This window comes from Pteropus medius, unplaced genomic scaffold, assembly GCF_902729225.1.
Source record: "Pteropus medius unplaced genomic scaffold, Ma_sr-lr_union100, whole genome shotgun sequence".
In the NCBI taxonomy this organism is placed as follows: Eukaryota; Metazoa; Chordata; class Mammalia; order Chiroptera; family Pteropodidae; genus Pteropus; species Pteropus medius.
This window is the reverse complement of record NW_024353517.1, coordinates 3,401,425-3,426,617: the sequence shown is the minus strand read 5'-3', so window position 1 is coordinate 3,426,617 and position 25,193 is coordinate 3,401,425. Positions and strand designations below refer to the sequence as shown.

General features: G+C 38.3%; 1 protein-coding gene across 5 annotated transcripts in view; it reads right to left on the bottom strand.

Annotated features, from left to right (window-relative positions):
• Positions 1–25,193, bottom strand: part of MAP3K13 (mitogen-activated protein kinase kinase kinase 13) — a 131,552-nt gene that overhangs the window by 7,499 nt on the left and 98,860 nt on the right. For all 5 annotated transcript variants that reach the window (XR_005650279.1, XM_039850771.1, XM_039850774.1 and 2 more), the window contains 9 exons: positions 24,239–24,422; positions 19,475–19,666; positions 16,068–16,226; positions 14,222–14,380; positions 13,648–13,756; positions 6,143–6,252; positions 5,233–5,349; positions 4,405–4,542; positions 625–1,393 (listed from right to left, as the gene is read on the bottom strand). Coding sequence is in view for 4 of the 5 variants with exons in the window: in XM_039850771.1 (XP_039706705.1) it covers positions 625–1,393; positions 4,405–4,542; positions 5,233–5,349; positions 6,143–6,252; positions 13,648–13,756; positions 14,222–14,380; positions 16,068–16,226; positions 19,475–19,666; positions 24,239–24,422 (1,937 nt within the window). In the remaining variant the exon portion in view is untranslated. The remainder of the gene's footprint in view (positions 1–624; positions 1,394–4,404; positions 4,543–5,232; positions 5,350–6,142; positions 6,253–13,647; positions 13,757–14,221; positions 14,381–16,067; positions 16,227–19,474; positions 19,667–24,238; positions 24,423–25,193) is intronic.

The window sequence follows — 25,193 nt, the reverse complement described above, 5'->3', positions numbered from 1 at the left end:
CGTCCCAGCTTACACACCCCAGGAAGCCAGAGGGCAAGGACAGAAATAGGCTCAATGACTGAGAACCGGCTGAGTCATGACGCTTATTAATTAAGGCACTGTTTTCCAAAATACATTGTGAAGAAAGCTAGTTCCATGGGGCATTAATAGATGTTATTTTTTAAAAGCAGTATGATCAAATAGGTGAGGGAAATGCTGGATTAAACAAAGTTACTGCATGTTTTTCAAAGCTGAGGAGTTGTTTACATAAGCTGGCAATATTGTGTTAACCAAACTTGTTTCATAATGGGATCCTTCCTACAGCATGCCTCATGACTAGGCTAGAGTAGTGGTTTGCAAATTATTTTGATTACATATCCCTAATATATGGTCATTTGTCTATAAATTATATACATTTGAATCAGTCTCCTGGTTCAGTAGTTCCCAAAGTGTATTTCCTAGTTCATCACTTATGCTGTGTGGAAAGAAAGTATTTAAAGCAAAAGTAACTTGTTTATGCTTTTGCAATCTCATCCTTTTACCAAATGTATACTTTTTATGTATGTTTTATAATGCACAAAATATGATAGGCTCTGACATTCCATGAAGGCAGTGACACACGATGCTGTTGCCATTACTGCCTACCTTTTGGAGGGGCCTTGTTTTTCGAGGTAGCATCGGCGGGGTGATGTGATGAGGGACGCCAAGGGATGAGGCAGACCTACAGCCGCTGAATTCCTTTTCTTCCATTTTCACAGAATCCTGGGCATTTTCTGAGAGGAGATTATGTGCTGGTGACATAAAAAGGTTGGGGCTCCTCCCCGTTGGCTCAGCAGAGGGAACATCTAAGGACCCACACTGTTCTGGCCTACATGAGAGGCAGGGGTCATAGGGGTCAGCCTGACAACAGCCCCAGGGGCCAGCCTGGCCCTTGTCAGGCTCAGAACTTCTCCAGCAATCTGCTGCCATGGCTGTAGAGATGAGGTCAGGGCTAGAGCCAGGCATCTGTCTCTGAGCATGGTTGCTGAGTGGGCTCCGCAGGGCTGCTGCTGGGCCAAAATACCTCAGGTTGTTGGCGCAGGTTGCAATGTCCTGTCCGTGCATATTGAGCCTGGGATGGTGACTCTGAGACGTGGCAGGAGGGGGTTGCTGGTATTGCTGCTGCGAAGAAGGGCACTGGGATTGAGCTTGGTGTAGATAAGTGGGATGGGGTGAATTTTCCTGGGCTGGCTGGTTTTTCAAGATCGCTGCAAAGTCACTGTGGCTGCCTCTGCTGTTCCCTCGGCGGTGGCGTGGTTTGCTCCGGTATCGGCTCTTGCTGCTTGAGGTGGACATTTTGGGACTTCCGGACAAAGGGGATGCAGCGGGAGCCACCTCCATACTGGGGATACCTTCAGATCGCAGCAGATCTGGCCTGGGAGAAAAGTACAGACTTAGTTTAGGACATGTGAAAATATATTAAAGTTTGGGAAAATGTATCGCAAGCCTTAACATACATACACCCTTGGATTCATCAGTCACACATATAGGGGTTCATCCAATGGAGATAACGATGTGCGCAAAGATGTAAGTTTGAAGATGTTTTGTTACAGTATTGCTTAAAATAGCAAAAAGTTAGTAATAACCTAGGTGTCTGCTTATAGAGGATTCCCTTTATTCCTTCTGGATCTTATTCTGTGCCTCTACAGCCAAGGTACTCAATTCAGAAATTGTAATTACACCCTACAGGTTTCTTGATATCTTCCTCATAGTATGAGCTATCGGCGTGGTGCTAACAGACTAAGGCACAGGCATGGGCTTTTGCCCACAATCAGAAATCTGTCCGATGATGGACCCTCATAAGATCTTACAAGGGATCACAAAGGAATGAGGTGTGGTACCAGAGAAAGAAACTTCAGGTTAATTAGACAAAAGGCTAAATTCAGGGAGTTTGGTCTAGACATGGGCTCCTTGAGGGCTGAGACTATGTCATATCCATCCTTGTATGTGAAGGACCTTAACAATGACTCTTGCTCATAATAGGTAGTCAATAAATGCTCAAGGAAGGGGGGACTATGAGGGTGGGGTCAGAAGAGAGGGAAATAGTAAAGAACCCAGAAGGCTGAATAAAGCCAACAAGAAAAGGGCTTGTGAGGAGATTGTGCTGGGCTCCTAATGGGAGGAGATCCTCTCACAGCTCTATTTAAAGGTGCCCACTGGGCCAGTCATGTAGATCACGAGCAGGAGGAAGCCAGTGCCTGAAGGTAAACCCTGTGCACACTGACTCCAAGGCACATATGATTTCTGAACTGATGAAGCAATTCAGGGCAGAGATCGTAGGATACCAGGTAGTACTGCTATTTCCTTTCTACCAGAGACTAGCTTCACTCTTCTTTGGGACTAGACAGATACAAATCAGCAGGATATTTCGAAGCTGGAGGGACCAAACTCTTTTTTTTTTTTAAACAACAGAATCCTTTTCTCAAATTAATTATTAGGAGAAGCCCAGTATATAGAACAGACATGGTGGAACAGTTGAAGAGGGGTGGGAGAGCAGAGGCCCCTCCCTACCGGGCTCTGCCTCCTCATCTTCTCTACCCCTGCGGTAGACCCTGAGGTGTTTCTCTTGCAGGCCCTGGGGTACCCAAACCTTGCTTGGAAACACAGATGCAGTCCTGCCCCCACCCTATTTGATGAGGAACCCAGAGCCCAGCCAGAGTGGCTCATGGTCTCACAGCCCGTTACTGGTACCATCCAGACCAGAAGTCCCTGCCAATTTCCAGTCTTGCTAATTGTATAGTCAGAGTACAGCTTGAAGGTACACACAAATCACTTGGGAGCTTATGAAACTGATTGAGTAGATCTAGGATGGGGCCTAAGAGTCTGTGTTTCTAATATGCTCTCAGATGATGCTGAACTGAGGACCATACTTTGAATAGTAGGGTCTATAGGAAATTAGCTGGCATCAGGCAGAAGGAATGAGTTTTTCTTTTCTTTGCTTTCGGGAGAAGTGCAGTTAAAGATTTGTCTTAGCACAAAAGTTCCAGGAGTTACTGGTTCATGATAATGTAGGTACTGATATCAGCAGCTTCCTGGCTCAGCTTCACAGTTCTACTGTCAACTGGCCAACTTGTGCCCCAGAAGGTATCTGAACAGAGGAGGCCCTGGGGCTTTTGTTGAGGGGTCAGAGAGGTTAGTTGGCTTGTGCCCATCACAAAGCAAGTAAATACCAGAACTCATAACTGGAATAGTTCTTTCCCCATTCCAAGCTTCTCCTTATTATAAGGTATTTAGACTATCTTATTGGCCTTTACTCTCCTGTGACAGGCTTGGTGGATCCATAATTGAACTCTGACTCTCTTCTTTCTAGTCGTTAATGAACTACAAACTGAAACCTAGGCTAAAGGATGGTGGATGATTTCTCTCTCTGATCTTGGAGGTCACTGAACTTCTAACTTGATCATCATTGGACTATCCAAATAATCTGAAACTCAACTCCTTAAAGGGGCAATTGACTGAAAGTACAACTCTTCCTAGTTCTAATACCCATCTAGGTCACTTTCCTGGGCAAGTTCGGTTAGCCTGTTGACTAAGTATCTGCTGGTGGTGTCAAACTCCTTCCGACATATTTCTCACAGCACAGAGAAAAGTAAACATGAGGTCATACTTAAGAAAAGGTACTATTTTCTTCCCTAATGTTAGTTTTAACTATAGGCAGAATCCAGGGAGGAGCCAGCAGGCGTACTCTGTCCCTAATTAGTATACCCAAAGCAAAAGTGTTGAGATTTCTGGAGGGTTTTGCCTGGTGCCATCTGAAAACGATTTCTCAGAACTTGACTAGAAGGTGGTCAGGAGTGGTAAGGGAAAGCAAAATTGGAATTAATCCATGGAGTTACTCATTAGTAGTTTAGATGTATATTAGTCATGCTATGGTAGAATGGCCAACATTCTGAAACCTCAAAAAACCATTCTTGGTTTGTATTTTCTCAGTACCTTTATTCTTACTGCATTTAGCTCAAGTCTCACTGCTGGGTCCACACCCCATGTTTAGGGACATTCCTTTCCTTTACATTAATTTAGCAAGAATAGAGCCAACTCTCCATTATTTAGGAAGAATGAGGCTCTAGCTTATAATAGGCAGAGCTGGAATTTGAATTCAGGTCTGTCTGGTCCCCAGTTTATTCTCTTTTCACTATTCCATGCTAAGATAATAAATATCTATGTCTCAGACAGCAAAAACTGGATTCCTAGAGTGCATGACATACTTTCTATTACCTTCCTACTCTGTTTTACCTAGAGGCAAGTGTGCTAATGTGCTATCCAGAGGCAAGTGTGCTAAGTGAGGTAGAGTGGCCACACCTACCATCATTTGATTATGTATTTTTAGGGGGTTAGATAAATATCATTTATCTAAATATCAGGTCAGCACAAGTGTCTCAAACTCACCGTTTGGTCTGCATCCCAGGTTTGTGAGGCACCCCTTTTCTTTTCATGAGCTTCTCCATGGCATTGGGGTGGATTATTGGACGGACAGGGTGTCGTTTGTAGGTCCCAGGGTACTTCTTTTCCACTGCTTGCTCACGTCTGCAGAATGAGAGAAAAAGCCCCATTTCAGTCACTGCTGACAGAAAAGATGGGCAGGATGTTTTCACAGGCAAATTCCATCCACAGATTCTGGCCACGTTTACCAGATGCAGCCTATCTGAATAATGAGGCTGCCATTCAGATAAAAAAGGAAATAAAATACTAAATTCAAATTAATCTGACTTCATTTTTTCCTTCAGCTCACAGATGGACTCAGAGGCTGACCTTCCCTTCCCCAACACATTTCATGAGAGACACAATACAATGGTAGAAGACCCACTTGTTTCAGTAGCTGCTGCTATGGCCGAGACCCTGTAGTTTTCTTGACATTCTCAGGAATACCTTAAACCACTTGCAGTAGCTACCTTACTTCCCCAGGGGGCAACAAGCTCCCTCTCATTCACACCAAGCTCCTTCACGAAATGAGGACCCCTTCTCTGAGCCATTCAGCAGGGTGAAGTAGCAAATGCCTGTCAAGTGCATGTTCCCCTAGAACTAGCTCTGTGGCAACTCCACTCAATCATAAACCTCACTGGGGTCAGGGACCCGTGCACAGCATATCCTTGAAGGGATGCTGGGTGAATGAATAACAACATATCTGCCAGTTCTGAGTAGTAGCAACGTGGAACAGTAGTACATTTCTGCTGATAGACCAAGATTGTAAGGGCAGACAGTGGTCTGGATCCATACTTAATGAGCTCCTTCTCCCGCATCTCCAGCTGTAGCATGATGGCGCTCAGTTCCATGTATAAATTATTAGCCCGCTCAAGTTTCCTCTCATAGTGTTCACGGATATCTAAAGCATGCCTGTCAAAGAAAACACAGGATTAGTGAAACTGACCAACTTGGGGGAGAACAAAGGTCAGCTCTAATGAAATAAGAACCAGGATGGTTTATCTCGAAAGCATTTGCCCTCTAAAGCAAGGCCCTCTAAATTTAAGGCTTCCATGCCCAGTGCAATGACTCGGACAAGATGGAGTGGGAGATGGAAAATTCAAGCTTTCCATTTGGTTTATTCTTAAGGGCCACATCTAGCCATACAGAATAGCCAGGAGGGCCACATGTAATATCTCGATGTGATCTGTGTATAATTTGTAGCTTTCGTGTAGTGTTAGGAATATCATAATAAGAATACACTATAATGAGATATAATATAATATAACTCATATGTTAATGGAAATATGCAGTCAGAGCTGACACCATGATCACTCATTTATACTTATTCATGGTAGAGATCTTACCTAATTATAGTGGTTACCTATGACCATGTCTTGTACCCCTTACAGGTTATAAGCATCTTGAGACTGAACACTACATCTTATAAATTTCTGGCCTTCTCTGTCACCTAGGATAGGGGCCGAATGAACAAACAGCACTGCTCTAGGAATCTATGTTGCAGAGATAAAATAAAGGAGGATAACAGAGTTGGGGGAGAGGATAAGGCAGTGATATGAAGGAAGGCTAACTTTTAAAGAGAAAAACAATAAATAGCGGGGATGAAAGGTAAGTAGAAAGTGAAATGGCGATTCGCAAAGAGAGTTCCTGCTAATATCTGAAGACCTTGGGATAAGAAGAGGTGGAGAAGGAGAGATCGGCTGACCTGAGCTCTTCTCTGCGCCTTCTAATCAGTTCTTCATCTAATCGGTGTATACAAGTTCCTTCACTTTTGATTTTCTCAAAGTGTTTTTTCACTTCCTCTCTCCATTCAGCCTGGGCAAAGGATAAATTAAATTTTGTTAATATTCTAGGAGTTTCAATCCCTGATATAATCATAGGATCATGTACAAGAATATTTTTCCCTGCATACTTTTCCTGAGGAGCTTTACAGAATAGATAGGTGTTCAATAAATATTAGTTCGTGTATGTGTTTTAATTTCCTTTATGAAAAAATGGACAAAAAATAGAGAGAGATGTTTAACTGCAATAAAATGGCCCCGTATGAAAAAAATATTAGTTCATAGCAAAATATCTCATGATAATGTATCTGCATACCCCACCCCGCCCTACCCCATTTTTTGTATTCAGTCCAACAGGCAATACTCTTTCCCAGTTTCCTTAAAGTACTGGCCACCAGAAACATCATAGCTGGCATACTAGCTATCACCTCTGGAAGTCAAGATAGGCGGCTGAGAAAGACTGGTCAGATATAATAGCTCTGATAACCATATTGACAAGTATGTGTCAGTGAGAATATAATCGTCTTTACAATTGGCACCAGGGTTCCTCTTAGGCTTTGTTTATGGAAATACCTTGAAAAAAATATTTGTAATAGAAGACCCAAGGGGCACGAACAGCAGAAGATAGGAATACAAACACAGGGAATTATACAAGAATTTTGGAGTGAGGGAAGAACAGAAAAAGAAAAGAAGGAGGATGAATAAAAATAGTGTGGCTAAACAATTTACTAAGTAGTCTGACAAAATTTTTAGGATAGGGATAGATGTCTAATAGGTGATTTAAGTTATTTGAAATGTAAGCCTCTTCCCATTTCCTAAATCTTTAGTGAAGTCTCTTGACATTCATCCTGACTTTGGATGAATGTTTTGTTTCCTTAGAAATAAAGGAAAGGTGCTGAACTTCATATTTGGGTCAATGATACGACAAAGATAAAGGAGCAACCACAAGATAGAAGGAATGGGGGCCAAGAATTTTAGGAAGGCAGAGCCAGAGTGGCCATGAAATTATAAATCTTGAGGAATTCACAGAAATGTTAAGACATTAGGCTTTCCACAGGTTATGGAATTTCAAGCCAAAATTTTATCTAAGTTTTAGGAGGCAAGGAAACCTCTGTTGTAATATAGTCTATGGGCAGTTTCTAGAAAAATAGCTAAAGGAGATGTTTCTTCAAATTACATATAGACTACCATCTTAATGAGATTAAGATAATTCCAGTGAAGGTTAGATCTGTAACTAAATGTTTCTTAATTGTATAATCTCCCTTTAAAACTATTCCATTACCTTTAGACTCAATTTAAAAATGATCTGTCTAGATCATGGAGAAAGTTATGCTTAAGTAATTGTGAAATTACAGAAAGTTTCTCCCCAAATTTGCCATTTCTCATTTATTTTTATAGAGGAAGTACTGTAATAAGTATCTAAATATTGTAATTATTTAGAAGGTGATTATCCTGCTTATTTGTTTATAATATACTAGGTCTTCATATATATATATATATATTGACTGACCATTGGAGAAAGATTTCTGTCAGTCGGTTGACTTTTGGGCACCAAATCTGCCAAACAATGCCATCAGAAAGCCAAGATCCAGAATGTGCTGTCCATTGTTTGGTAACAGTCTTTAGCAGTATCTAAGCAGTAAATACAGGTCTGGTTGAGCCCCAGGTAATCCTGTTCTCTCACTCACCAGATCAAAGTCACGAAGTAGGAAGAGTATCTGAGCTTTAAGAGGCTAAAGGCTGACAATCAAGAGTTATTAGATCAAAAAAAAAAAAAAAAAGATAAGGGAGAGGGCCAAATTTGGGCCTTAAAGCGTCCTCTTTTGTGCAAAAACATGTCAGTGGATTCTAGAACAGTACTTAAGGGACCAGGAAAAGGACTACCTCCCTCTGGTGGTGTGGAATCAAATATCACAGATTAATTCTTCTTTAATTGTAGAGGAAGTAAACCTCCTGATATCTAGCTTAGAGGAATGGAAAATTTAAAGAGAACCCTCTGAAAATTAAAACCTGTTAAGAAAGCAGATTTCCAAAAAGAAGTTCCCTCCTGTGAAGAGAGAACACGATATGTGGGAAGATAGCAGGTATGGATTAATAATGTGTTTCCCCCAAAGGTATCACGTCACTGGTAGATGGTAATTTTGGAGTTCTATTACACATACTTAGAATCTTTATGTAATAGGAGTTCCAACTGGCACTTAATCTGCAATGTGGACATGTGTGGGCATATCTGAAGAAATGGAGGGTGGGCAGGCCTGAAGCCAATCTGCACAGAGACTGAGGAGCCTATGACAGAAAACACATGTCATAAGAGAAGGCAGAGTCCTGCATGAACTTGACCTACAACAAAGCCACCATCATAGGAGTAGAAGGGTATTTTCCATTGTTTCACAAAAATACCTATAAAACACTGGGCCATAACTAGCACTGCTCTGTTACTTTTTACAAAGTGTGACTCTTCAGGGAAAGGAAATGTTTATTGTGTGAACAGAACAATGTACAGCTTTGGAATCTTGTGAAGTCCAGAGCTTCAGTGACAGCAGGAAATAACAGCTCCTGGTGGGTGATGGCAGTGCCTTAAGGATATGACAGCATCCAATGGATGCCAGCTGGGGACTATAGTCTTTTAGCAGAAAACAGTGCTAACCAATAAAGTAATACCCAGCAGATGCTAGCCGGGAGATTGCTGTGTCTAGCCAGAGTCGGTGAAAAGCAGAACAGATGTTGTTAATATGAAGTCATTTGAGACCTGGGAGTAGCGGCTGCTTCACAAGGTACCCAGGTCTTGTGGAAGCAGGTAAAGAAAAAATCCAGTGGAACTTGGGTACCACCATCAATTGGATTCTTTATGTCCCAGATAAGGCGTGGGAAAGGCCATAGCATTTAGATTTTTGTCTTCTCCAGCCTTCCAGTTATTTAGTCAGTAGACTGAAGCTCCTGCACTCAAACCTCGCTTCTTTTCTCTCCCATAATATAGGTGTCAAAATGAAGTTGAATTAACAGATGAATGGATAAACAAAATGAGGGGCTATCCATACAACAGAATATTATTCAGTCATATAAAGGAATGAAGTTCTGACACATGCTACAACATAGATGAACTTTAAAACGTGCTAAGTGAAACAACAAAAAAGTATATGATTCCACTTAAATGAAATACATAGAATAGGTAAATTCATAGAGACTGAAAGTAGAGCAGAGATAACCAGGAGCTGTGGGGAGGAGGGAAAGGGATGTTATTGCTTAATGGGGTGACAAAAAATTTTTGGAAATAATAGTGATCGTTACACAACACTGCGAATGTAATTAATGCCACTAAATCGTACACTTAAAATGGTTAAAATGGCAAATTTTATATATATTTTACCAAAACTTTTTAAAAAGTAAAAAAAGACATTGAGTGAGTTTCAGCCTTAGGAGCAGAGAAGCAGGATGTTGGGGGATGATTAGCAAGAAATCATAGATTCTGAGTCAGAAAAGACTCAGACATTAAGTCCAGCTCTTGATTGGCACAGAGTCCTCTTTACTGCCTCCCAAGGAAGAGCCCAGCCTCTGGCTAAGCACCTACTCGCTCATGACTAGATTACTCTTAAGGCAGCACTGTCTATCCCTATAATGAGCTCAGTGTCTTTGCAACTCCCCCAAACTTCTGGGTGGTCACAGTGGCACTCAAAGGGAAAGCAGACTGGCGCAAAGGCAGAGGGTGGTGGAAGAGCTTAGGAGCAGGGTACACGACCCACCAGCAGCTGGGATCTGGGACGGGGCTAAAATGTTTTCTAAAGACTGGTATCAAGTGTAATTGAATACCAGGAGGAATAATTGCCTACTCAGAGAAATGGGTATTGTCTAGGAATGAAGCAATAGCTTTGGCAGAATCTAATATTGTACTGAAATTAGTTGCTTTGTTCATCTGTGCTATACATGCTGCACATCTTTATACATAGGCTGTTGACGAAAAACAGATGAAGCATTTTCTCTCAGGAAGGCGTCAGCTGGGCTTCAGCAGCACTTTTTTTTAATATATATATGTATATATATTTTATTAGTTTAAAGTATAGAGTACATTGGTTAGACATTTACATAGTTTATGAAGCAATCTCCCCGATTACTCTATCTTCCCTCTGGCTCTACACTTAGCTATTACCTTACAGCTGTCTGCATTCCCTATGCTGTACTCCCCATCCCCGTGACCCTCTATCAACTACTAATTTGTACTTCTTTAAAATCATATGGACAGACCTAGAGGCGATCATGCTGAGCGAAATAAGTCAGAGAAAGAGAAATACTATATGATTTCACTGATATACAGAATCTAAGGAACAAAGAGAACAAACGAATCAGCAGCCCTCTTGAGTGACAGTTGTGGTGGCAGGCAAAGACCAGTGGTTAACAATCATTGACTGATAACTGATGTTAGAGGATTTTGTCAGCAGGCAGGAGGAGGTGAGGACTCAGGTACGAGACTGCTACAGAAGAGCAAAACCATGTGCTAAATAACCAGTTTTTCCCCACTGGGGTAGTGCAAAGTCAAAACAATGAATAGGAGTTCCCCAGCTACTGTCTTATCCATTTCAGGAGTTCATCAGAAAAAGTACCCAGAATGTAACAACCAAACGAGGCTTAATTTTTGTAGCTTTGGGGGAGGTGAATAATTTCTTACAATTGAACAGTTCTTTACAGTTTACAACACACTTGCATTTTTGTTTCACTTGATCCTCACCCAAACTCCACCAGGAAGGGAATATGTGATTCCTTCATTGTTTAGATGACTAAGCTGAGGTTTAGAGAAATTTAGTGACTTATCCAAGATCACAGTATAGGTGTTTAGATTCAAGCTCTGTTGCTTTTCCTATTACCGCACTAGCTAGTTCATAAACACTGGATTATTATTAGCCAGAGATAGTCTGAATTTCAGACCCAGAGACAAATCAGCTTGTAAGTACCTGAAAATTCTAGGAACTAGAAAGAATAGCAGATTTGGGGCTATTTAAGAAGATATAAAATTTTATGTTGGGAGAAAAATACAGAATTAATGAATATTAAAAGGTGTCCAGTGTACTAAGTTTTTCTCCTCCCCTCTTCTCCTCCATTCCCTCTCTTCTCCCTTTTATATTTTTGCTCCAAAAGAATCTTTTGTTTTCTGAGTTCAATTTCAGTGCTGTATGTGTTGGTAAAAATGAATTCGTACAAGCGAGGATACTGACTCTGGGTGCTGACTTGCACTTTGCATACGGTGGGAGTACAGAATATGTTGCACTGGCATCAAAAGTGATATTCTGGGAGCACTTGAGAAAATCTTGAAGTTTTCCAAATGTATACAGTTACACTGTCTCAATGGCTTGTGACTCAGTACTTTCGCTAAAAACTGCTTTACAGAACTGTGGTATGTACAGTTTTATTGTAAAGGAAGAAAAGCTGTGATTGCAACCATATCCTCAAGTTTGATGCTCACTATTGTTCTCTTTCGTTTCACCAAAGGGCCTTAGTCCTTTTCTGAACACTAACAGCGGAAGCTATTAGACAGATTTCTTTTCCAGTGCCTCACACCTACATATGTATAAATAGATAGATAGGCAATAGTTTTAATAGTTCTAAAGGAATTTATCTGAATGCATATCAAAGTATATAAGAAATGGCCTGAAGTCATCCTCTTATTTCCTCTAAAATCAAACACTTTACTTACATAATTCCTCAGAAACACTAAAAAACTATAGCGGCAAGCCTGACTATTTAAAGACACAGTTGTGGAGAGAGCTAAGTTTGTGGATTGTAAAGAGTGTGCTGGAATTCTAGACAACAGGATAAGAATCTCTGAATCATCATTCCTTAGAAGCTGCCAAAAACCCTTATGCCTTTATTAAGATACTCCCCAGCATCCGATGGGCAGAGTATCTGTTTATAAGACACCTGAGAAGCATGTGCTCCAAGCCTTGGGTTGGGGCAGGTAGTAAAACATATTGGAAGCCTTGCTTAACTCCCAGGATGATGCCTCTCCCAGTCCCACACTCTTCTCAACGGACTTTCCTGGTAGGTAAACTTATCACCCATTAGAGATGGGGGGCTAGGAGGAGTACATTGAGACCCACTTTTCAATAAAATGTCTTCTCTGAGAAAGAATCTTTGAAATGTTACTGGAAGTCAATGAAGAAATGGAATTCGTCTTATAAAAATACATTTTAGAAATATAGTAACATGAGTGAGACAAAGCTGTATGAGAAGAAATTAGGTAATACTGTGGTTAAATTCTTCAGGCATAAAGCTGTAATTTAGGATCATCGTATTATTTCAAAAGCCATAGTTTCATCTCATTTTACTCCTTTTGCTATTGCCTGGGTCTGGTAGGGATAAGGACCTCATGTATACATATCTCCTGTCACTCCCTCTCCAGATTGATAATGGTTAGACTGCCAATCCTCATGAAGTTTACAGCATTTTTGCTTAATATTTACAAAACTTTTCCCTCTCTGCACCCATGCCTTTACAATGTGTTATGGCAGATTCTCTTGTCAAGAAGTGAAGTCTATTTCTTAGTCTGGGTTGGCCTGTGATTTGCTTTGGACAATGAGACATTAGCACACATGATGCACACACAGGCTTGAAAATCAGTTATGCACTGGGGCTTGCTCTCTTGTTGCATTTGTCACCCTGAGAACACCATGCGAACAAGCCCAAGCCAGCCTGCTAAAGGATAAGAGGCCATGTGGAGGAGAACCGAGGTACTCCAGCTAATAGCCAACCAATTGCCAGACTTGTAAATGAGGCCATCTGGAACTTGCCAGCCTCTCAGCTGACCTGGCAACTGACTGCAGACATGTGAGTGAGCCCAGTCAAAGCCAGAAGAAGAATCACCTAGCCCAAATTTCCAGCCCACGAAATTGTGAGCTAAACAAAACCTGATTGTTTTAAGCCATAAGTTTTGGAATGAGTTGTAATGAAGGAAAAGCTAACGGATACATTAAATTATATTATATTTGGTGGTACCAGGTAACACTTAAAGTTTGAGAAAAGGTTCTCTCTGGGCCTAATTCTATCATGGGTTCTCTCTGGTATTTAATGTCCCTCCTCTGTACTTAGTTTTTCTACTTGAAAGAAAGTAATACTTTTGTGAAGTTCAGTTATAATTCTAATTCAAATATATGTACATCGCAGTTTTCATATCTTCGTTTCCTCTTTTCTCTTCAATGGTTTCACCAGAACCCACTATGAGGATCAGATTCTGATACACATTCTTTTCCGATGAGATAATAATATATAAGTGCATAAAAAACTCCAAAGTGTCATACGTATGAGGTAGCATGGTTACTGCTTCACAATGAATAGAGTTATATAATTATTATAAGAATTAGAATGGCTCTCTTCTAAGAGTTACTTTTTCTTATTGGTAGTTCTTATTGGTCAGTAGCACCTGGTAGAAAGTTTCCAGACTTACCTGAGACTTAAAGTAAGTTTCCTGTGGCGTGGCAAGAACATCCGCAGATGCAATGTCTAAATGCATGAGTGTCTGCCGAAAGGAAGGTCGGTTGCGAGGTTTACTTTGCCTAAAAGTAAAAAAAAAAAAAAAGACAGCTTGTGCATGTCAGAAGTTATGTCCAGGAGGATAAAGATTTTATTCTACTTTATAAAAAAATGTCCAATTTATGAAAACCATTTTTGACTGCATGCATTGGCTATATCTCAGGCAGTGTTGATGTACTGACAAACAAAAATTAAATATAATTATGACATACTTCTAATAAGGAAATGGAAATCTCTAGGATCAGTGATCTGTTTGATGATAATAGTCCTTTAGTGCTGGTAAAGTAATAATAGCTATCCTTTAGTAAGGCCTACTATTTCAAGATATTCAAAATTCTTTTTTTATAAATAGTTCCAAGGTTCTCAGTCTTTACACTACCAGGTGATTCCAAATACACAGTAGAGACTTCCTCGTAGTTTTAGAGAAGTTTTAAATCTGGTTTTGGGGAGAAAGTAAAAGAGAATACTAGAAGAAATATATTGCTTACCATGTCTGTTTCATAAGGATTTTGAATCCATCAGGGCAAGTGGAAGGAACTGGAAGATGCAGGCTATTGCTTCCAACACCCCAAATAATGGCTGAAGAGTCTACATCTTTGTAAGGGATCTCTCCTGTCAGCAGCTCCCAAAGCACCACTCCAAAAGACCTACCGTAGTACCGGGAACATGCACAGAACACATTTCTCAAAGACCGATTTGTATTTTAGTTGTTTATTAATTTTTAATCAAATGTATACCCAGTTTTAAAATTTTAATACTGCTACAAGAAAAACAGAAACAGCTAGGAAAGCTCTAAAAAAGTAACCAATCCTATCAGCTATTAAGACATAATGTAAGACTTCATTAATTAACTCTGGTGTATGAATAGATAGCCAGACTAATGAAATGGAATAGAAATCCAGAAATAGACCAAATACATATAGGAACCGAATATATGATAAAAATGACATAATATCATGGAGAAAGTGATTATTTAATAAATGCTGTTGGGACAACTGGGGGAAAGATTAAATCTATACTTCCTCTTACATCAAGCTAAATTCCAAACGAATCAAAGATTCAGATGTGAAAAATGAAACCATAAAAACCTTGAAGAACACATGGGAAATTGAAAAAAAAAAAACTCTTAGAGTGGTGAAGGCTTTTCTAATTATGAAATCCAGAAGCCATGAAAGGAGGAATTGATAAGTTAAACTGTACTTAAGAGAAAATCTGACATGGGAAAAAAAGTCCACCATAAGCAAAATAACAAAATGTGAAAAGTACCTCTAATTCATATATTCAAGAGGCTAATCTTCTTAATATATAAAATACTCTTATAAATTGATAAGAATAAAAATCAGAAAGCTTAGCAAAGGATAAGAATAGCTCACAAATAAGAAATTACAAATGGCTTATAAACATGGAAAAATGTACAACCTTTTTTTTTTTTGGTATAACCTTTCTTATAAGAGGAATGCAAATTAAAACTGCACTCAAGATACCATTTTTTTTAACCTATATGGTTAGCAAAAATCCCAAAGTTTGTCAGTGAAACTGAGAAAACATTCTTATACATTCCTGTTGGGAACAAAAATTGGTATAATCCTTAAAGAAGACTTGTTGGTAATAATTATCCTAATTACAAATGAACCTAACACTTCTACTTTATCTTTTTTACTTTGGTGTTACATACAATATTAACATTATTTTTGTTTTAAGTCTAAAAATTATTAGTTGCCAATTTAAGAAAGGAAGAAAAGCAACTACAGGGAAATACACTGTTAATAGCAAATATATTGTTAATATAAGATTCAGAGGAAAAATTGATAACGATTTTTAAAAGGCCAGAAAAAAAAAAAAGAATAGCCCAAAGGGGCCATTTAGTAAAAGGACAAACAGCCCTATATGCATCAAATAGGTCTAAAGCACATGATTGTATCACATCAGTATATCACTGATACATATGTCAGTGATATATATATAAAATGATGTTCTGAGTTACCAAGCATAGGTAAACTTTATTTAATGTATTTTATTCAGGAAGGTGAGAATTATGTAATACATTTCAAAAAGACTTTTACACTAAATGGTTGTTTGAAGTAAACTTTCTGTTTTATAGAAAGGTTAGCATATTCTTCGAAGGTCCCCCGAACTGATGATTTACTGAATAGTCACCCTAATTCCTCTCCCAATCCTTCTTACCAGATACCATCATAATGGGTAGTACCTCAGCTAATAGGAGACTGCAAGCAACCAGAAATGAGTAACACTAAAGAATCGTTTGGGAAAGTAGAGGTGTTGAAGGAGGAAAGTGCTAATAGGGTAAAAGTTGGCACAGATGGTGCTACTCACCATATATCCACTTTTTCAGAGACAGGTTCATTCCGTATCACCTCTGGAGCCATCCATGCAACTGTGCCAGCGAAAGACATCTTGGTACTTTTATCACTGAGTTCCTTAGATGTACCAAAATCTGAAATTTTTACTGCATCTGTGTGAGTCACTAAAACACTTCCAAAAGAAATAAAGAAAACATCCAAATCGTTAGTACTAATGAAAAAAACATGACTCAAATTGGCAAATGAAGACTTTGTTTGCTGGTCTCTACCTTGTAGAATTCAGCTTATGTGTTTCAATATCACTAGGACGTTAACTACACCCTAGAAACAGCATCGTCATTCATACTTGTGAGGCAGCATAGCATAGTGGGCCTTTACACCTGGGTTTATCCTGCCTCTACCACTTGCCAACTGTGTGACCTTTGCCAATTTACTTAATTCTTTTAAGCCAGTTTTCTCAATCTGTAAGACTGAGACAATTCAGGTCACATTATTTTGTCCCAAAATTCAAAAAGCTCTGAAACCAGTGTATAAATATTTTTTCATATGTATAAAGCAAACTCACTTTATTAATCTCATTTTGTGTGACTACCGTGGGTTTGGCTACAGACATATGGATGTGGCTGATTATAGGATACCACCCCAGTCTTCACTGGGGATGTAATGTCATGCGCTATGTTACCTTTCTAAAATCATCTGACTCCAAGAATTTTGGATAAGGGATTATGGGCCCGTAATAATGGCCTTATAGAATTTTCATTTGAATTAAATGAGATAAGTAAAGCACCCATGCTCCATAAATACTGGTTTCCACCCTTGCCAGTCTCAGACAACCCACTAAGAAAAATACTTTTTTTAAAAACACTATTTAAATGATGACCAACTAAAATCATGCATGGGATCATGACACTAGGGATTTGTTACCTTAAAAGGCTGATAAGTATCCTGGGATTCCACTAATGTTGATGAGGAAAAGCAGAAATAAATTTAAGCTTAAGTAGATTCATACAACTCATGTTTTAATTTTCAAGGCAGTCATCTGAAATGTGACCTGGGGTGAACTGCTTTTGCTAGCCTTAAGGAAGAATACAATCTGGTACCAGTCAAATCCAGCATATTAACATCCTCACACACTAGACTAAGTCCACTTTAAATAACCTGTTTAGAACTTTAGAATGTTAATGAGTTAGTGTTTCAGAGGCTTAATGATATAGAGACCTATATTTAACAAAGAGAAGGCTTAATACTCCAACAGCATCAGAATCAAGGTGGTTAGAAAATAGGAAAGTTCTCAGTCTACCTCTTCCTTTTTCTGTTTCATCCAAGGGCTTCACATTTGCCACACTCCCACCAATATCAAATAGCTCTCTATTTACCAAACAGCTAAGTGCTTATAATTGCTTTAGAATACCTTCATCCACATCCAACCTCTGATTTTGCATCTGATATGTAAGATTCACATAATTTAGGAATTTTGATTGGATGATGTTAGTCTTGGTGAAAATGCATAAGGATTAAAAGATCATAGGATATCTGAGATGACTGGAGAGTTGATGGTATCATATACCATGAAAGTCAGAAAATCTGACAAGCCCCTTTGGTGGAGGGTGGTGAGAAACACTGGAAACTTCCCCTTCTGCCTCTTTGTGCTGCTCATTATGGGACCTGCTGGCATGATGAGAGGGAATGGACATGGGAGGAGACTAGAGAAGATACGACATTGAAGCTTTTGTGAAATCTTCTCTGAGACAAAGTTTGGGTCACGTAGCCTAAAGATTTAATGTAGGTAATAAAGTTTCTTTACAGCAAACCAGATTGATCTTTGCCTTCTCAAACTTTGGCACCCAAAGAGGCCAAGGCTTCTGGGGTATCAGGGTGGTACTGAAAACAGGGGGGAAAGTTTACTGAGTAACCAACTTACTCTAATGTTCAAATGACAGGAGTTAAAGAGAGTAGCATGTGATTTTATATATTCTAAAATTTCCTGACTTCTTCCTTGAAAATTAATTCTCAAGGAATATAAGGTGGTTAAAAAAGCGATCAAAGAGGACTTCAGCAAGAATTTCATGTACGGTGTATGTAGTGAATGACAAAAGCAACAGGCTGAGTTAAGAATGTACACAAGGAATGACTACCATATAATAAAGTTATTTGCAAGGAAAGCAGAAGATGGTTGTTCAATGAGCTAACGGCTATAATAAATACTGTTGAGACTATGGTGGTAAATAACAGCTGCTCTGAAGTTTATAATCAAGGACTAGATTTGTGTCTTCATGGAAAAGAGGCAGAATTCCTTGTGAATTCTTCACCTTCACATGAGGTAGGGAGCAGTGAGGTAGGGAGCAGTGGTCTTTGGTCCAACAGTTCTTGGTTCAAGTCCTAGCTCTATAACTTTGGGTTCCGAGCCCTAGTTTCTCTTGAATAAAATAAGAATAATGATACTTGTCACATCTATCCCACACAGTTTTTGCCAAAATCAAAGCAGACGTGATATTGGATATTAAGAAAATGTTGTAAACCATAAAAGCACTATGCTTTTTGATATTCTTTAATGCTTTTTAAAAAAGATGAATCCTCTGCTTCTCTATACTAAAATGTGATGAGAAATAATAAAAATAATGTTTAAAAATAGAAGCTACATTGAAATATACTGTTTTATCAATTCCTCCTTTTCTTTATGCAATTTGGGGAACTGAATAAACACTCCCTTCATGGTGGTTATCGGTAGGCAAGGAGCCATTTTGAAAACGGAGATTACAAGAGATAGCTCTGCTTCTCTTAAATAACTAGTTTCCATTTTTCTTATGGACACTGTAAACCTTATAACTAATTATATCCTTCTTTGCTTAGACTCTAGGAAGCTCAAAACCAAATCTGTAGTCCACCTTTAACAACTGTACAGACTCTTATGGTATATATTTTGTGAACAAACTTTAGTTCTAATGTTTTTATTTTCTCTTTGCCTGTTTCTTAATCATTCTTATTCATTTTTATCCTGTTGTTTATATTTTGAAACCCATTTAAAAAATATTTTTGCACTATACTAGGAAAACAAGCCTTAAGTGAGGAAGTATGGCATTAATTATTCAAGATGATGTAAAGTGAGTACTTCAGACGATAATGAATTTTGTTTCATAACTGTACAATTAAAAAGCAACAAAAAGAGAAAACTAGTATCAGGTGCTTGGATATATCTTCTATATAGGTAAGTAAGTAGGTCAATAATAATCCAAAAGATATGCAAATAGAATTACCCACTGTGCTGATTCAAAGTGAACTAAAAGTATGATGTCTGAAAATATCAACTATGGTTGATAGATTTCCTCATTTCAAAGCAATAAAACAAAATGGCTCACTTAGGTGATTTGAGATCACCTAAGTGATAACCTAAATTTTTAAATAAAATTTAAAAATACTCACTTAGGTGATTTGAGATCACGATGAATAATTTTGTGAAGATGCAAATAATTCATTCCACTTGCAATTCCTGTGGACCAGTCTACTAGCAATCGAGGCGTGATTTTCCTACCAGCTCGCAAAACCTCATAGAGCTGTCCATGGGCACAGTATTCCATGATGATGCAATAACATGGGGCCTGAGTACAAACACCCCTTTCAAGAAAACACAAACATGTACATAAATACACACATAGATATAAACATACATGTATGCACATTTATATTTTAGGACTAGTTAATAAATTTCATCATTAAGACCAGTTCTCTATATAAATTATTTTTAAAAAGCATATAGATAATTGGTCCTGATTCTTAAATTAGCATTAAAACTTTTCTAGTCTACACGTTTCTCCATATGCACGTAGACAATGTGAATTTGTTTTGTTCACTCCAGATATCTATATGCTGTGTGATATCCGCTGCTTTTGCAGTGGGACCATTTCATTCTGGGACAAAGAGCACTCTTTCCTGAGGCTTTGTATGGGCTGGACATTGTGTTGCTTAAGCTTAAGAATAATTTAAATATCTTCCTTTTAAAATTAAGTAGAGGGTTTTATAAATAGTGTGCAGAAAGAGAGAATTCAAATAAAATATTGCTATTTTTACTATTATTTGTTGAATTTTAAATTAATCAAATTTAAAACAACTAACTAGACCACGGATAAAAAAAAAGTCAATTTTCTCTATTATTTGGTCTTTAAAAACCATTTCTATTTAAAATAAAAATAACATTACACAATGTAGTCTATATTTATGCAGCCTGTATGTCCAACACTTCCTCCATCTTCCATGAAACCTTTCCTGATCATTCCAGTCCAAAAAGATCTTTCTCTTCTCTGAATTCCTATGCTGCAGAGCAGCCATTTATTTATTTTTTTAATGTGATCTTTCTCTCCTGATACAGATTATAGTCTCCTTGAAGGGAAAGGTATTCAAGTTCTTTTTTCTCTACCACAAGGTCTAGACATTCACAGCAAGTTCTTAACTTCATCCTAACTTTCTTTGCCAATAAAGCCTTCAAACGAACATATGCAGAGGCCAGGGGTAGAAAGAAGGGCACTAACATGAGAGAACATCTTCTGTTTGTCAGGCATATTTACAAGTTTATTTAATTCTTTCACTTAGTCTGCCCCAAACCATTGTAAGATAGATATTACCTTTTCCATTTTTATAGCTAAGGTTCAAAGAGGGAAAGTGACTTGTCCTAGATCAGACAACTAATAAGTGTCTGAGCTGGGATTCAAATTCAGTCTGTGTAACTTGAAGGCCATGCTCTTTCCACTCACTACACCATACTGCCTGCCTCCCTTTTACCTTTCTGACTTCTGTATAAACAAGTATGTTAGGGATTCCTATATTAATATTGTTACTTTATAAAAGTGAGAATATTCATACAAATTCTAAATCACAGCTTTGTCCTGAGGATGAGAAAAGAGAAGAAAAATTACCATATGCAATTATCTGTAAAAGAGATTTGGTCCTATCCCTTAATGGTCTGTATGCCTTCCTTCGAAGCTTTCTAGAAAAGTTATTGAGAGTAGTCCACCTACAAGACACCCAGCTAAAGTCCTCATCCAGGTATCAATTCATGTCCTATCTCTTAGGCTGCCATAAGTCATGAAAGAATTTAGAGGCCATGTCTTGGAATCACGTCAAAGTCTCGTAGAAATTAAATAATTAGTCTTCATTTTCCACGCTTTGATGTGCCTGTCACACACCACAAAGCTATTTCTATTACTCTCCATCATTTTCTAAGCTACCTAGAATTCTCATCTTGATTTTTAATAAAAGATTTTTTTTTTCAAGTTTCTGTTACTTGACTTTCAAGAAACCTCAGTGGAGCACAAGCGTACAGCAACTACAAACATAAAATTTAATTTTCATTACAGAGAAATAATGAGTAAGGCAGGTATAGTGTAATATACTTAAGAATAGCAAAATAAATATTTGTTTGAAGCTACTCAGTATCCTAGTCAACTATGTTTTAACTTGTCATACAAACAGACAGAAGGGCCTAACAGCGATATGTTATGCACTTCCTTTCTTTCCTGACTGACGAATGAGAAATAATCATTCCGTCAGCCCTGTACTATGACAAGGCTTCTTAGTAGCTATAAATAACAGCTCTATAATCACTTCAATTGCTACCTTTTCTTCCCCTTCACACTTAATTCCATCGGGAATAGTCAGGTTAAGTTTTCTTAAAAGATTGCTTTAAAAATTGGAAGAAAAAAATATATAGTATTGTTTCCTTGATCTTTCCCTTCTGTATATGGTTCTCAGTAACTTCAAAAGAAGCTGTAAGCACAGAAACCAGTATCCAGAGACGTGCTAAAATCTAATCTTGCCTTCTTGTCTTCCAGACGGTCCTGAATGATTTATTGGCCAAGTAACACATGGCACAGATGGCTGCAAACATAACACTGCACAATGCCTCAAGAGCATAGTGTAATGGGCCAGGGACACAGTCTCACCATTGTTTTCCATGTAGAGGTAAAGACTATTCAAGCATCTTCAGCCTAAATAGTTGGGTATCAGCGTGGCAATATTTGTCCAAAATGCTTAAAACTGCTTATGAAGGTAGAAAGGTCAGAGGGTGAGGTGTGGGAAAGGAATAGAAAGAAAAAGTAAGAAACAAAAGAAAGGAAAGAAAAATAAAGCTTCTCACATCCATCTTCTGAGGACACAATTCTACCTGGAAAGCCCTCTTACCTGGGACACACAGCTTATTTCATTACAGGAGCCCAAAAGGCCATGCTAATCTATAAAATGTCCTGTGTCTCAAACCCAGCGTCCTAGTGATCTAAGCTTAAAAGTTAAGTTAAATGGAAGTTAAATGGAAGGCCCTTCTTTCCATTTAGGATGGTGCAGCACACTGGGATTGATGATCCTCTCAGTGAAGTAAAATGAAAGAGGCGAGTCTCTGATAGTCTGCTTAAAAAGAATCCTCCTATTGTCTTTTAAAATTGTAATCTTTGGGAAGATTAGAATTGGTCTCTAGAGCATCTTGTTTTGGTCTCACATCCTCTCAGTCCTTCTAGGGCAGCCAGTGATAGATTCACTACAGCAGCTGAAGCTCTCTCCCATGCCCTCTGCATGGATGTTCCTTCCATAAGGAAAAAAATACAAGCGCTTCGTTTAGTGTCCCAGTTGGATGCTTCTCTTCTTTTCACACTGCTTTTCCTTTCCTTAACGGGTCTTTGAAAATCAAAACTCAACCTCATTACTCATTTAAACTCATTCTATAAAATTTGTATCTAAGATTTCTATTCCTTACTTTGGGGATATTGTTCTAAATAAAGATTATGACATCGCATATTTAGCTTTATAATGAAAGTTTTATCAAGAAAGGATCATTCTTGGGGACTAGAAGTACCTTCTAGTTTAGGGAAGGGGGATTTATAACCTATTCCACTTTTAACTGTAGCCTCATTGGTCATAGTATTTTTCAGAATTGAAATATATATACATCAAATATACCAATCGAATATATGTAGCTGAAGGAAACTGGACTTTGAGTGGTAAACACACAAAAGAATGTACAGATGTCAAATTATTATGTACACCTAAAAATTATATAATTGTATTAACCAATAACACACACACACACACACACACATACACCAAGAAGTTCTAGTTTCTAAATTTTCATCCCACCTAAAGCCTATTTTTTTTTCCTGTTCTTTACCTTACCTCCTCTAAAGCCACTCCCCATTTATTGGTTCAAGCCTAGGGCAACATTTAAAGGCTGGTAAGAGAGGGAGCTCAAGGGAAAGGTATAGGCAGAAGAGATTACATATATCTAGACCTCGGCACTGCCAAATTTGGTAATTTCCACGAATTTATTTTTGATATTTGCCAATATTATGAAAATAATGGTCTAAACTATAACAATCTTGAAAACAACTACTTTGTGAAATAAAAATAGCACATAACTATCATCAATAACTCTACTATCACTAGATTTAGAAAGCTGAGTGTTTGGCATTACTTGAAAAGGGATCTAGCCATGTCTGATCTCGGACGCTAAGCAGGGTCGGGCCTGGTTAGTACTTGGATGGGAGACCACCTAGGAAGACCAGGCGCTGTAGGCGTAAAAATAAAAAAAATAAGGGATTGTAAGCTGACAAGGTCCTTGCAATCTGTGAGGTCAACCCAGGGTTGCCTCACCTAAAAAAAGGAAAAGAAAAGGAAAAAAAAAAAAAGAGATCTAGCAAAACCTGAGGCAGGGAGAAATACTCTGAAGGTACCTGTTCTTACAAGTTAGTATTTAAGAAGGGACACTAATAGAAACTAATAATAATAATAAAAACATTATCTATTACATAGGAACTAATTGTTCTCTGATCACTTAGATGTTAACTTTTTCTTAACTGAATTTTAGGATGTTCAGATTATCTGGAAGTGACCTCTGTCATTCTATTAATAAATGAGGTTGATTTAGCAAATCTGACTGCTTGGCAGGAATCCACCTTCTCCCTCTCTGTTTCCTCTCTACATCCCTTCCAAGCAGGGCACACTCTAGCCAAAAGAATTATTGGATTATAAACTCCTTAAAGACATGACTGTAATTTAATCGTTTTTTGATACCCTTCCAAAGCACCTAGGACAGTGCTTACTCTATAGAGTGTTTTTAACATGTCTTTTAAAGCAGAAAATTATATGTATATATTGGGGAAAGAAAATCTCTCTATTTCTTAAAAAAAAAAAAAAGCCTTGACCTACTTGAAAGCGATGATGTTAGGGTGCTTCAACTTCCTCAAATGCTTGATATCCGTCTCATTTTGTTCTCTTACTTTCTTGATGGCCACCTCCTCCGCTCGGAACTTGCCCAGGAAGACAGCTCCTTGGGCTCCACTACCCAGCCACTGCAGCTCTGAGATCTCCTCAAATGGCACTTCCCAAGTATCTAGGCACACAAGCAAGAAACAAGCTTAAAAAGATCTCGGAATTTGCTCATGGACCACGCCAAAGGTACCAACTTCACCATTACCCAAAATGACCTCTATCCTTTGTCTCCCACCTGGTAACTCACCAAAAGATATATCCTTCCTATGGGCCTTGACACTACAGATCAGACAGACACTCCCATGTATTAATTTCATCAATTTTTAACCAGTGAGATCAAGCAGATCAGAGATTTCCAATATGTTCTCCTCCAAACAAAACATAGCCTGACACTCCGACCTCCTCACTTCAAGCTTTCATGTTTAGTCAGTTCACCTTACTGTGTCTACACCACTATCCCTACCCCATCATTCATTATAAGTGTCGTTTTATTCCTCTTTGAATTTCTAGTCAGAAGCTCAATTAATCCTTGCTGAATGAATTTTCAATGATACTCTCCTAAGAACCTAATTATGTATAAAACTTATATTAGTATTTATCTTTTACTTAGTATCTAGTATATGCCAGATACTAGCATAGTGCTTTACATGTCTTGTGTTTAATCCTTATAACAGTCCTACAAGTTTGGCCTTATTATGGTTATTTACTTCAAAATATAAAAGATTTTTAATGTTTAATATTTCTGTGGCGATTAATTTTTTCTTTTAAAAAATTTTTTAAAGATGAGAAAATTAAGGCACGGGGTGGGTAAGTAAGTTACTCAAGGTCATGTAGCTGGTAAGTGGCAGAACTGGGCCCAGAACTTCAGAACTGGCAGATTCCAAGGACCATG